Genomic DNA, 14,659 nt, shown 5'->3' with positions numbered 1-14,659 from the left:
CACATGTTCAGAAACTCCATGTTATCACTTAACAATGCACAGGAATTCAGGGACCCCAACTATGCACAAGCTCCTTATTTTTACCGTAGAGTCAGGCACTACAGGACTGTGTCATCAGAAAGTGTGAGGCAATACAGGAGGGGAGGGTGAAACAAAGATAATGCCTGACACAAAATGAGTGCTCAAAATACATCTGCTTAGGCAAGTCAGATGGTATGCCAAGTAAGAGAAGCACGAAATTTCTATTTTTTCCCCTAATTTGAAATTTTCTTTTGAGTTTGCTTTAAGTAACTTTAATTTGCTCTGGTACCATGAACTCAGTGAGAAAAACTGACAGTTTATTTTGTTTCCTTTTGGCATTTCAATGTAGTATTTTCTATAGTTATTTTCTACATTTTTTTGTTATAAAGTAAGTTGGAGGAACAATGAGAAAGGCAAGCATTAAGGGATGGAGAAAATATTTTATAAGGTATAAATGCACCCCCCCAAGTTTTTACCTGTAAATAGTATGTGGCCTTGGGTTGGGAATACAGCATCAAAATACAGAAGTCCAGTACTTGTTTCATTTGCCAACTAAAGATAAGCAATAAAATCTGTTAATATTTGTCATTCTTTACATTTTATTTATAAGCACACTTTAACAAAGAATAGGCTTTTATAGTCTATTAGAGCACAAGGTACATTAAGTAAAATTGAGCATGTTGATGCTAACAAGTTTCCCTCTCATTTAATGAACAGTGTCTGGTGTCATTACTGAACTATAATAAACAAAATCTATTGATCTTACAGTATGGTTAGTTAACTTTTTATCTAGATAAAACTTCTGATCTGGGTGATAACATTAATATTTGTTCTTACTTTAGGTCTTATTCCAATGGTTGCATAAATAAGGGTTCTAATCAAACGCTGAACTAGATACCAGCCCAAAGAATAACATACAGTGTAGTTCTTGTCCTTCTGCTCTTATAAACTGGATTGAAAGACAAGACATTCATAACAGGACTAAAATAAGTGCTATGTGAAGACTTCAATGGTGACAGCAATCTGACAATAAGATGGGAAAGTGGAAAAGAAAGACATTCCTGGCAGGTGGCAGCGTGGTGCGGGCGTGATTGCAGAAAAGAGCAGGGCTCTTGAGTTTCAGAGCGCAGAGAGCTGACAGAGCTGATGCTGAGGATGGCGGGTTTGGCAGGGACAAGGTTGCAAAGCGCAACTTTTTTATGACAAGTGGGAGACTCTGAACATGATCACCTGTAAACAAGATTCTTGTGCTATGCATGGAGAAGGCAGCCTAGAGCAGCTGTACTGGGTTAGGTCTAGAAGGAGCAAACCGAGCTCTAAGGGGAAAGTGTGAGCCAAGTTCAAGGCAGTGGAAAGGAGAGGAGAAGGATCTCATGGAATAAGAGCTTTGAAAAGAAACATTAGCCACATATGAAAAGGGCTGGAGGGAAAACAAGGGTCTAGGATGACTGCCTGCACGTTGACCCCAAAACCTGGACATGGTACGGATCATAAATTAAAAGCCAAGCAAAAGTCCTAAAGTAAAGCTAAAAGGTCTCCTTGGAGAACTTTTTCTGCTTTCTAAATTTTCTATTTATTAATCTGGGTTTGAGGAACCAAATACTTACATTCCCATAATATTGACTACATTTGTTACCAAGCATGTATTAAAAATGTATCCGGTTTTATATGTCTAGAACTTTTGTCAATATTCTTTTATAAATAAGTATCAAAGTTTTATTCTCAAAATGCCTCTTCTAAATATGTCATTAAGATTTCAAAAGTAGGGGAAACTCAGGGGGAAAAAAGGGTTGTCAGGGACAAGCAGCCAATAGAAAAGCTGGTACTAAAATCTAGGTGTAAGGATTCATAATCCCAACCTCTACCCTCCCCTCCTTATATTTTTGTTAATGACTGGTTCTAAGTACCAGCATACACCATAATGGTGGGCTTGTCAGTGTGTAACAGCTGACCTGGGAGTGACAGGTGGAATATCCCAGCCTGAGACATCTGTCCACTCCTATGGTGTAGACATACTCACCAGGACTGATTTCATGCTAACCATTGATGTTGCTAAGCAGAGCTTGGCAGAGATGCACTGGGGAGCTTTGGCAAGCTTTTCGGAGCTCGCTCCAGCACACTGGAAAGCTCGCAACAGTGTCTACTGGATGTGAATTCCTGGATTTCATCAGAGAACGTTAGTTCCTTAAGTACACTGCTTTTTCAGGTGTCATACCTGTGAATCGTATTTGAGTCATTAGTGAATTGCCAGGCATTTATCATGTCTGGATAGAGAAAGGCAGGTATTGAAATGACCTCCAAGAATCCCAAGTTCACCTGCCTCTTGAATCTACAAAGAGAAGGAAATGGAGACTTTTAACTGAATATTTGTTTGATTTGCTATAAATTACATAATACATACCTAAACATAATTTTCTTATGTATGTCTCCATATTTTGGGATAATATGTAGTATCTAAATCATAAAACACTTATACAGAAGTATTTCTTTTATAAATTAATGACAAGAAAGTAAACTACATGACCATGCTTCAAAAAGTTCATGGAAAGGCAAATTTTCAAACATTTTTTGCAGCAAAATCGTTATTCATTTTTCATGAAGCTTTAAATATATAAAATCTCATTAAATTATAATTTTTTTAAATTTAAATAAGATACATAGTCTGACATTTGTAATTAATGAGAACTTGAAGGCAGTAGGAGATAGCTAAAGTGCTTGAGTCTGTGCCAGCCATGGGAGAGAACCAAATGGAGATTCTGGTTCCCAGCTTTGGCCTCGCCCAGCCCCAGGTTTTATGTGCTTGTAGGAAGTGAATCAGCAGATAGAAGCTTTCATTCTCTCTCTCTCTCTTCTACTTTTTCAAATGAATAAACAAATAAAATTAAAAACTACTCTTGACCCTCTTTCCTAAAAGAGTAAAACACCTTAATATTCATGATTTTGACATGCAAAGTATAGTATACTAACCTAGATATACATTAATATTTTAAAAGTCATGGAACAATTATGACTTTTCACACTGGGTTTTAATATCGTCTGGCATGATTTCAATTTGCACAATCATTTTTATGGTCCCACACTATCTTGCAAATTAAGGACTGTCTGCATACATGTAAATACACATGCACACAAAGCACATTTATTTTTAAGATTCATTTATTTTTCTTTGGAAAGGGAGAGTTACAGAGACAAGGAGAGGCAGAGAGAGACAGAGAGAGAGAGCAAACCTGCTAGTTCACTCTGCAAATAGCCTCAGTAGTTGAAGCTGGGCCAGGCCAAAGCCAGAAGCCAGGAGCTTCCTCTGACTCTTCCGTATGAGAACAGGGTCCCTGGAATGAGTCCTCCTCTATTGTTTCCCACACCATAAACAGGGAGCTGGACCAAAAATGAAGCAGCCAGGGAATGAGCTGGTACCCACAAGGGATGCCATCGCCACAGGTGGAGGACTAGTGCATTATGTCACAGTGCTGGCCCGAAAACATGTTTTTATAGGTGAGTTTCAATAGCATGGAAGTAGAAATCACACAATTGTGCTGAAAAAGAATGTGAGTTTGGGACCCAGGAAAACTGGTAGCAATTTTGCTTCTTTTGATCGCGGACACTAAGTAATTTGCCTCCTTTGATATTCAATCTGGAATAGACTTTCATGGAAAAAAACTGTTCTGCATCCATACAAGCACTCCGTTAGTGGAGATGTCAGGGGGAAAGTGACCAGCACTCTGATTTTATGGTTTATTCAGCTTTTAAAAACTAATTCTAAGATGTTCCTTGAGGAATGGAAAGCATTGATACAGAAGAGAAGAATGAGAATTTCTGGTATTTGGGTATTTTTTTTAAGGTAAAAATAATAATCCTTAAAAATTTTTAGGTGAAATTGTGTAACTTCAAACCACAAGAGTTTGTATAGCAATTTAGAACAGTAGAGGCAAATGAAAATAACCTCAAGAGGCAGTATGTACAGTCATGAACAGTCTGGTTTATAGGAGTAGATATTTAGCCCAGCAGTGAAGAGGCCCATGTTCCACACAGGAGTTTGAATTTCTGAGCCAGCTTCTGCTCATGGCTCCGGCTTTCTGCTAATGAAAACCCTGGCAGGCAGCAGGAGATATCTCGGGGGACTGGGTTCTGGCTCCTCCTTGCTGGAGACCTGGCTTTAGTGCCTGGCTCCTGGCTTCCGCTGCAGGCTCCGTCCTGGATGATACAGGCATGTGGGAAGTCAAGCAGCGATGGAAGCTACATATGTCTGCCTGTCTCTCTTGCTAGCCCTCAAATCTAAGTAGAAAACAGGGTATTCTTGAATATAAGATTTTGGGGTTTAATTTTAAATATTTATTTATTTTTACTGGAAAGGCAGATCAGATTGATGGAGGGAAGGAGAGACAAAGATCTTCCATCTGCTGGCTGACTCCCCAAAAGCCACGATGCCTCGAGCTTAGCTGATCTAAAGACTGGAGCCAGGAACTTCTGGGTCTCCCTCACTGGTGCAGGGTCCAAATGCTTTGGGCCTGCTTTCCCAGGCCATCAGCAGAGAGCTGGACAGAAAGTGGAGCAGCCAGGACACAACAAAAAATACACAAAATTTTATTTATCCATTTCCCTTTCTAAATGTCACCCACTTCAAGTTTTCACCAGTTGCCTTTACTGCCCCATCAACTCTCTCATCCTCAACACAGGATCTTAGGTAATTCACAAAGAAAAAGGAAAACTTCTAAGGAAGCAATTCTTTCATTCCAGTCTCCTTGCCCCAAGTTAACTTTTCTCCTCCCTGTTTGCAACCCTCATCTATAGCACAGAGTTCGTCTTCCTTAGCATGGTGCCAAAGGACGAGATCTCCCTGTGGCCTGCCTTACCTCACTCTAGTTCTCCCTCTTAATCCTAAACATCCACGCTCCAGGATTTACTTATAGTTCTAAAAACCACTGGCCTTCTGCCTTGCTAAGATATTCTACTTGCTGGGCATGATCATACACCTCTCTCTATATGACATTTAGTGGCTGGGGTTGTGACATAGTGGGTTAAACCAAGCCCATCTGCCCGGGAGCTTGACACTTTAGGTTCGGCTCAGTTAACACCCCTCCTCCCGGTCTTCTCATATTGCCTTATGACACCCAGCTCTGTGCTGTGATTCCAAGTGGCTGTCACCCACTTGAACACAAGGCTCTGGAAACCTGGGCCAACTCCAGAACATCTTGTTTGCTGAGCGACTTGTCAGGGTGTGCCTTCACTGCTACCCCAAAGGAGATGGAAAGCACAAGCGATGAAGTAACTTCATCCAGAGGGAATATAAGAACATTGCAAAATTTCCTTAGGAGCAATAGATTTTTGGGGGCAATAGTTATTGCAATGATTATTACATGGAAAAGAGGAATTCTAATGGGAGATAACTTCCAAAATTGGAGAGAAACACAAGCTATATATTTCATTATAACGTGGACAGATACTACTGGTTCTTTCTGCATGCCTGTGCTCATGGAAAAGAACATGGTCACCAAGGAATCAGTCACACAATTCAGAAAAAAAAATGGGCTAGGAAATGAGAGAATAGAGAATAACTAGTTTTTAAATTTGCCAGATATTACTTACTTTTTTGTAATCATATTGACAACAGAATTTAAATAATCTTCATTGTTCTAAAAATGAGAAAAAATACAGAAACTGAGCATGTTTCATAGTTTTCCAGGCAGGTTTTCGCTGTGTATAAATCTAATACAAATGTGGAAAGTCCTTCTGTCCTAAAACATTGCTAGTCCTTTCATTTCCTGTACAAGAATTTAAAATGTTTTGAAAAATCCAACTTGCATCTAGAAAACATTGCATTCTTCCTCTGCCATAATATGCAACATTACTATTTATTATTTACACCTCAAAACTAGTTTACAAATTCATTTAATTTGAAACTGTTTCACTCTTACTATACTCACTTTGGAACTTGTCCTTTGGAAGTGTCCCCACTTGTGAGTAAACTGCAATAAGAAGCTTATTTTAAGATGATGTCAACTTTTCCCCAGACAGTAGTACTGACTTTGGTTCCCAGAGTTTCCTCCTCCGTGCCCCTCTGTGGCCTTGCTTGTCATTGAACTGTGTGCTAGATTACATGACAGCCTGGCTTACAAACACCTTCTGATGGCGGCCCTCTCTGGATGATATTTAGTGGCTGGTGTTGTGACATAGTGGTTTAAACCGCTGCTTCCAGCACAGACCGCAGTTTTTGTTCTGGCTGCTCCGCTTCTGATCCATCTCCCTGCTAATGTGCTTCCGAAAGCAGTGGAAGATGCCCAAACACCTGGCCCCTGCACCCTCATGGGAGACTCAAAGAAGCTCCTGGCTTCAGTCTAGCCCAGCCCCAGCTGTTGCCATCATCTGGGGAGTGAATCAGTGGACCGAAGATCTTCCTCTCCTCTTTCCTCCTCTCTGTATAACTTACTTTCCAATAGAAATAAATAAATAAATCTAAAACAAAATATAGAGGCCTATAAGTAGTTTAAAAAATAAAGTCTGCACTTTGAAAGATGACAGCATCATTGTCAAATCTGAGTTACACAGAAGTTACACAAATCTGAGTTGTCTGTGAAAGTGTACCATCACGTAATTTAAAGCTATCAGGCATCAGCATTTGTGTTCTCAGCTATCACACTATATTGTCATGTTTTAAAAAAACTGCCCGAGTCTCTTCTTAGGATAAATTCCTAGAATCAATCTGGATTTCTGAGATAAAGAATATACATATTTTTAAAATTTAATCTGTGTCCCCAGATTTTCCTCCAAAAGGCTCTGTGACGTTAAACATCTGCAGCTTTACATGGCATTATGGGCGAAACAGAAGTCCATGAAGCCATCATGGGCAGTGTGCTTCATGAAGCACCAGGAAAGGTGCTCCTTGTCCTCAGGCTGCAATTCCTACACCTGTAAGCTTCAAGGGATGCGATGCAGGTTACAAATCATGTCCAGCAAATTCATTCATGGGCCATCAGTTCCAGGCAGAAGTCTCTCAATGAATGGTCCTTGTGATTACTTAATATTCATTAGCCCTGGATTCATACACCCAGGTTCTATTTGGCTGGTAGCATTACAGCATCAGCTCTAATGATCTGTGTGTAAATATGATCTCTGTTCCACATAGTATGTACAGATTCTGTATTGAGTGAAATTCAAGTTTTCCAAGCTTATTATTCCCACATTTAGACAATATTTCTTTTTTTTTAAAGATTTATTCATTTTATTACAGCCAGATATACATAGAGGAGGAGAGACAGAGAGGAAGATCTTCCATCCGATGATTCACTCCCCAAGTGAGCCGCAACGGCTGGTGCGCGCCAATCCAAAGCAGGGAACCTGGAACCCCCCCCCCCCGCCCCGGGTCTCCCACACGGGTGCAGTGTCCCAATGCATTGGGCCGTCCTCAACTGCTTTCCCAGGCCACAAGCAGGGAGCTGGATGGGAAGTGGAGCTGCCGGGATTAGAACCAGCGCCCATATGGGATCCCAGGGCTTTCAAGGCGAGGACTTTAGCCGCTAGGCCACGCCGCCGGGCCCTAGACAATATTTCTTAAGATTTAAGTATTTAGTTCCTCCTCAGTGGCATTAAGCAATATTAAATATGTTATCTGTTCTCCTAAAAAAAGCATCTGGGGGTTGCTATTTTTAAGAATGATAACCCACACAGGGCAGTGATCAGCACTGAGGAAGCGAATTTAGAGACAGAAAGGGAAGGGACAGGAAAGCCTGTTACCGTTCATACATACATCCGCAACAGAGACAATCACCACGGAGTCCTCTTCCTCAGAGCGAGTCATCCAGGACAAAACCGAGGTGAGCGTTTGCTTCAGGTAGCTGTAACTTCCTCTGTTGATCGTGGGAATGCCCAGTGCGAAAGAAACTGCAGGCACAGAATCTAAAATCAGCATTTCAAGCCTCGGTCGACACTCAAAGTCAGCAGGAATCATATGCTTACTTGCACATTTCTGTGAGTCTTGCGGTCACAGAAAGGGTGTGTGACACTGTATTGTGTTCATCCCTATCTGCTATTTGGTTTTCTGGTTGAGAAAACTGCCATTTGCAGTGGACTATTGGTAAATGCATTAGGTACACTCCAAGATGTCGTCAGCCTGGAGAATTCTGGTGTTGTGAAAACAGCACTGTTTCCCATTAGTAACAGGTTTCATCTGACTGAGTACACAATGCCACACACTAATACCCTTCCTGAGGGAATACTGAAACACAAAACAGCATACAACTGTGGAGTACTTTCATCTGAAAAAACGAATGAAGTTGTTTCCAAATTATTTGATTATGTGAATCCATACCTCTAAATAACTTTTTAAAAAATAATTTATTTTATTATTTGTAAGTCAGTGTGGCAGAGAGAAATGAGAAACCTATAGAAAGAAATCTTCCATGCTTTGGTTCACTCCCTCAAATGGCCACAACAGCCAGAGATGGGCCAGGTGAAAGCCAGGAGACTGGAAATTCAGCCAGGTTTCCTACATGGATGAGGAGGTCTGAGCACTCGGCTCATCTTTTGCTTTCCTAAGTGCACCAGCAGGGGAGCGGGATCAGATGTGAGGCAGCCAGGATTTTTTTTTTTCTTTAATATTCATTTATTCATTAAGTACATTGTTATTACATGACACAATTTCATAGGTACTGGGATTCCCCCCCCTTCACCCCAAACCCTTCCCCCATCATGAATTCCTTCACCTTGATGCATAACCACAGCTCAAGTTCCGTTGAGATTCCCTAATTAAAAGTTTACACCGTACAGAGTCCAGCATCCCACTTGTCCAGTTCAAGTTCAACGGCCTCTTAGGGAGGCCCTCTCAGGTTTGTAGAGGCAGCCAGGATTTGAACCCGATACATTTTTTTCCTCTACCAAGATGGCCATCTTCTACTTGTCTGTTCCTCACAACCCACCTGCCTTTCCCTAATTCAACCTATTTCAATTTTTTTTCCCTTTCATGGCACTTACATGCCATTCCTCCAGGAAGTTTGCCTTGACTCTAGAATATTAGGTTATTTGCCCCACCTCGTTCAGCACTAAATTCCTTGAGTCTAACATGCATGCATAAGAGAAAGGAATAGTGAGGCCACAAGGAAAAACTTCATCAAGAAGTTTTCATTTAACCTTGGAAGTCCTCACAGTCACATCACGAGTCACTGTGGGTTGGGAGTAGGTGCTGCACTGGTAAACAGACAGTGAGCAGCACATGCAAAACACAAGGGCATCTCAAAGCTTTTAGCCTGTTTCTGGGAACTATGGGTGGTTCAGGGTTTCTTGAGAAGAAAGAGTAGCAGAAGTTGAATTTTGACGTACACAGCCCATCAAAGAGCCAGCTTCATTTCTATGTGCACTGAGAATCTACTGAAGGATTTTAATTGAGGGTGAGGTGGGCCTGGCTTAATGGCCTAGTGGCCAAATCTTTGCCTTGCAAGTGCAGGAATCCCATATGAAAGCTCGTTCATGTCTCTGCTGTTCCACTTCCTATCCAGCTCCCTGATTGTGGAGTGGGAAAGCAGTAGAGGATAGCCAAAGCCTTAGGATCCTGTGCCCTTGTGGGAGACCCATGGGAGAATCGAGGAAGCTCCGGGCTCCTGGCATTGGATTGTTCAGCTCCAACTGTTGCGGCCACTTGGGGAGTGAACCGGTAGACAGAAGATCTTTTTCTTTCTCTCCTCTCTGTAAATCTGCCTTTCCAATAAATACAAGTAAGTCAAAAACAAAAAAAGGTGAGGGTGAAGTGTTATCAGCTATAAAGTTTAGTAACAAACCTCTGATTAAAGTATAAAGACTAGATTGACCTCAGTAATTCTAATGCTATGGGAAAAGTTACAAGTCTGTTTCAATAGACCAGGCAGGAAATGATGACAGGTTCAATCATAAATAGAGAGGAGTGATTAGACAGAAATCACTTGAGATACATGCAAAATTCAGAAATAGAACAGATAAGTCTGACAGTAGTCTGTCCACCAAACTGAGCCATAGGCTTCAATACTTCTGTGTATGTTTTATGTGCTGGATCTTTTATTTTCCAAGAAGAAATATCTCTTCTGATCATAGACAAAACTCTGGCTATTGAAGGTATTTGGGGAGTGAACCAGCAGATAGAAGATCTCTGTCTCTCTAGATCTCTTCTCTGTCTCTTGTTTGTCTTAATCTCTCTGTTACTCTGCCTTTTGAGGAGATGAAAATGAATAAAAATAAACATTAAAAAATACGAGGATGTATGTCACTGAATTAGGAAATTATTCAGGATTCATTACCGCTCTAGTAATTACACTATCCCTGTACCATCACAAGCTCATATATTAGAGCGCTGTTCTGCCTCCCATCAGCAACATCTCTCTACCTCCTTCCCTACACTCTGTGTCATGGGCTTCTGCTATAATCCCCTGAGGCTATGATGAAATATGAGGCAGTCAGAATTGTAACTCAAATGGTTTCTTAATCTGTGCCTCTATTTTCTCAGTCATTAAACAGATGACAACAATAGCCCATACTGTACTGGGCAGAGAAAGTTAAATAAGGAAAACAAGAGAAAACATGGAATGATTACCCTAAGTATTCAGTAGACATCGAAAATCATCCTTGGACACCTGTATGCCAACACAATCAGCTTGGTTAATATGTCAGATGCAAATGACACAGAACAGCACTGATTATTCCCCAGGTACTAGATAGCTCAGGGATCAAGAACCCTCTGTAGACAGACAGAAAACATTTTTGGCTCTTAGGCCAAACAGTCTGTGGTATGAGAACCTTGTGTAGTGCAAAAGTCAATGCAGACAGTGAATGAATAGTTGTGTTCCAACACAACTTTATGTAAAAACCGGCAGGCCACAATCTCGACTTACACTAACTGGAATGAATGAAATCTGTGGGAATGGCAGCAGTCCTGAGACATGGCCTAGCCCTGCTTTAAATGCTTTAAACTCATGTGCCTTTTTTTTTCGTGAATACTTATGTGAACTTATGCTCAATGCTTAGCTCGTCATATAATAACTCTTCTGTAAAGTCTTTGCTGACCCCAGTCTCAGAAAGATGGGAAAACAGGAAGGTAACCAGGTAAGAATATATTTATCAAAACAAAAGAGAAAATATTTGCCATTTACTGAAGTAGATATTTTATGTATATTAACCTCTACTGACTTATTTTCAAAGCCTTTATAGCAGAATAGAATTTGAATTCAAGTCATCAAATGCTCACTGAATTTTGTCTTCTGACAAGGTACTGACTTGTGTTTGTTTAAATTAATATCAAGTAAGCTTGTGGTTTATGCATGAGTTCAAGTGCTATATGCATGGTTTACATTTTTAAAAAAATACATTCCCAAAGATTTCATTTCCTTATTCCAAACTTCTTACCATCTTTTCTTCCTTTGCCAATAAGTACATTAGGATAAACATTGCCTGCGTTTTTCAGATGAGGGAAAAAGAACTTCAAGTCTTCAAATGCATTAGAAACTTTTTGATTTTGGTTCAGCGTGTCCACCTTATTTTCAACTGGAAGAGAAGAATAATAACACGTCTGAGTGTGAGATTATAAAGACTTTTCTCCTTTGAATACAAGTTTCAAAAAGTTAAATTAATAATTCACAGAATCAATGTCTAAGGAATACTCTAAAATGTGAGTTATCAAAACCATAACTGTTACAACATGTAGGACAAAGATGATTGATTCAGATTTATGTATTTTTTTTAAAGATTTATTTATTTTATTGGAAAGGTAGATATACAGAGAGGAGAGAGAGAAAGGAAGATCTTCCGTCCGATGATTCACTCCCCAAGTGGCCACAACAGCCATCCAAAGCCAGGAGCCAGGAGCTTCTTCTGGGTCTCCCACATGGGGGCAGAGTCCCGAGACTTTGGGCCATCCTCGACTGCTTTCCCAGGTCACAGGCAGGGAGCTGTATGGGAATCAGGACTGTTGGGATTAGAATCAGCACCCATATGGGATCCCAGAGAGTTCAAGGCGAGAACTTTGGCCACTAGGCCATGGTGCCGGGTCCCAGATTTATTTTTAAAGCATAGCACATTTAAGCACAATGAGCTAGAAAGCCAGAGGCCAAAAGGACTGTCAGTTCCAAGTGAAGGAAGTCTAAGTGAGTCATGCTATAGCTGGTTTCCTCTGCTTTGATTAACAACGTGTCATTACAGTTTGTATCTATAACTTGTTTTTGTAGTCTGCATTAAATGACTCCATTTGTACTATACATTAGAATATGCCACAATCATTATGAAAAATATAAAATTGGAGACCACATACTACTCAATTTTAATTCCTACTCTGTAGCACTAGTTAAAACAGCATGGTGTCACACAGAAAATAGATGTACAGATTATTAGAATAGACCACAGTAAACTGAGATAAAACTATACCACTTGTTGAATTTTGACAACAGTACAAAGGAAATTCAAAGAAAGGTTACTTCAAAAAAAGTGTTGCTGGAATAGGTGAATATCCATGTGAAAATATTTTGAGTCTTGGGACCTGCGCTGCAGCCTAGTGGCTAAGGCCCTCACCTTGCATGCATCGGGATCCCATATGCATGCTGGTTCTCATACCAGCAGCCCCACTTCCCATCCAGCTCCCTGCTTGTGGCCTTGGAAAGCAGTCAAGGACGGCCCAATGTCTTGGGACTCTGCACCCATGTGGGCGATCCGGAAGAAGCTCCTGGCCCCTGGCTTTGAATGGCTCAGCATCAACCATTATGGCCACTTGGGAGTAAATTAGTGGGCGGAAGATCTTCCTCTCTGTCTCTCCTCCTCTCTGTGTATCTGACTTTCCATAAAACAAATAAATATAAAAAAATATTTTGAGTCTTGACCTATACAAAAATTAACTCTGAAAGTTTCATGCACCTACATGTAAAACATAAAACTATTAGATCGGGTGTTTGGCCTTGTTGTTAAGACAGCAAGTGGAATGCTCACATGCCAAGACTGTATGGGTTCGTTTTGGCTCCACTCTGATTCCAGCTTCTCTTTGATGTCCATCGTGAGTGGCAGTGATGATGGCTCTGCAAGCTGGGTGCCTGTGCCTACACAGGAAACCTGGACTGAGTTCTCAGCTCTGGGTTTTGGCCTGGCCCAGCTTTGGCTATTGGGAGCCTTGCTGAGTGAACTAGCAGATGGAAAACTTCCATCTCTCTCTCTGTCCCTCAAGTTAAAAACAACAAACAAAAAACATAAAACTCTGAAAATGTTAAATACATGAAAGAGTATCTTCCTGACCCTGAACTATATAAACTGGTCATTAGATTCAACATATTAATACATAAAATAATATGTAGATCAATAAATGGAAATTGATCAAAATTCATCAAAAATTCAAAATGTGTGCTCTCAAAAAGACACTGTAAAGAAAAAGAAAAAGAAACGATGAGGTCTGGAATAAAACATTTCCAAGTGTCATACCCATCTGGTTAATACCCAGCATAATACACACAACTCTAAACTCAGTAAGAGGGGTGGGCTTTGGTGCAACAGATAAATCACTATTTGGGACACCCACATGCCAAACAGAGTGTGGGATTTAAGTCCCAGTTCTGCTCTCAATTTCAGTTTCCTGCCAATGTGCACTCTTGGAGGTAGCAAGTGAAGGCTCAATTCCTTGGACCCCACATAGCAGAGTTAGAGTGAGTTTCTGGTTTCTAGTTAAATGGCAAATCGACCAGCAGATGAGAAAAGTCTCTCTTTTCCTCACCTCTGTTTCTCTACTGCTCAAATAAATAACATTTAAAAAGCACCTCAGCTAAGAAAAGAAACCATCTAGTTTAAAACAGGTAAAAATTTGAATGGATATACTTGTAAAGAAAATATCTGTATGGTAAGTAAGCACATTGAAAAACTGCTCATTAGTCCCTGGTGAAACACAATCTAAAATCTATGTGAAACTGTGATCATATGAAGGCTACAGTGGCTTGCAATAACCTGGGATCTAGTAACCTAGGGTCACTGCAATGGTCACACATTGTAGCAAGGAATACTAAACGGTCCAGCTGCTCTGGAAAACAGTTTAGCAACTTCTGAGAAAGCAGCCATCAGTCCTACTTCTATGTATTAATATTTTAAAAAGCACAAACTTTTCTTCATACCAAAAAAAAAAAAAACCATGAATGCCTATAGAAACATTTAGTTCATAATTCTCTGAAACTGAAAGCAGCTCAGATGCCTTCAGTTGGTAAGGGACAGACTATTCATTGTGTAGTCAAACGATGAAATGCCACTCAAGGGTTACCATTGTGACACGATGAGTTAACACACCACCTGTGAGACCAGCATCCCATATGGAGCAACAATTAGAATTTCATCTTCTCTGCTTCCAATCCAGTTTCCTGCTAATGTACCTGATAGGGCAGCAGATCATAGCCAAAGTTCTTGGGTTCATGCCACCCACATGGGGGGGGGGGACCCAGAGGGAGTTCTAGGATCCTGGCTTTTTCTTTCCAGACATTCTTGGAAAACTGTAGCAGCACACAGAATTGATCAATGGTTGCCTGGGGAGGGGGTGATCTGACTACCGGGGAGAAGTCTACGAGATCACTATGCCCTGGAGGACTGGAGTGCCACTGAAGGTTTATACACAGGACAGTGGAACTTCCCAGAAAGTAACAAGATTGGAAAGAACGCTCCCTGGTTCCCA

At 40.7% G+C, this 14,659-nt stretch overlaps 1 protein-coding gene across 2 annotated transcripts in view; it reads right to left on the bottom strand.

The window, feature by feature from the left end:
* The window catches only part of MGAT4D (MGAT4 family member D), a 62,885-nt gene that overhangs the window by 11,104 nt on the left and 37,122 nt on the right, over nt 1-14,659 (bottom strand). For both annotated transcript variants that reach the window (XM_058666829.1, XM_012927840.3), the window contains exons 3-7: nt 11,380-11,517; nt 7,763-7,896; nt 5,605-5,651; nt 2,237-2,350; nt 498-573 (exon numbers count right to left, since the gene is read on the bottom strand). In XM_058666829.1, the coding sequence (XP_058522812.1) occupies nt 498-573; nt 2,237-2,350; nt 5,605-5,651; nt 7,763-7,896; nt 11,380-11,517 (509 nt within the window). The remainder of the gene's footprint in view (nt 1-497; nt 574-2,236; nt 2,351-5,604; nt 5,652-7,762; nt 7,897-11,379; nt 11,518-14,659) is intronic.

This window comes from Ochotona princeps, chromosome 7 (genome assembly GCF_030435755.1).
Source record: "Ochotona princeps isolate mOchPri1 chromosome 7, mOchPri1.hap1, whole genome shotgun sequence".
NCBI classification, from domain to species: Eukaryota; Metazoa; Chordata; class Mammalia; order Lagomorpha; family Ochotonidae; genus Ochotona; species Ochotona princeps.
The sequence above is the reverse complement of the archived record's forward strand: the minus strand, read 5'-3'. Positions and strand labels throughout refer to the sequence as shown.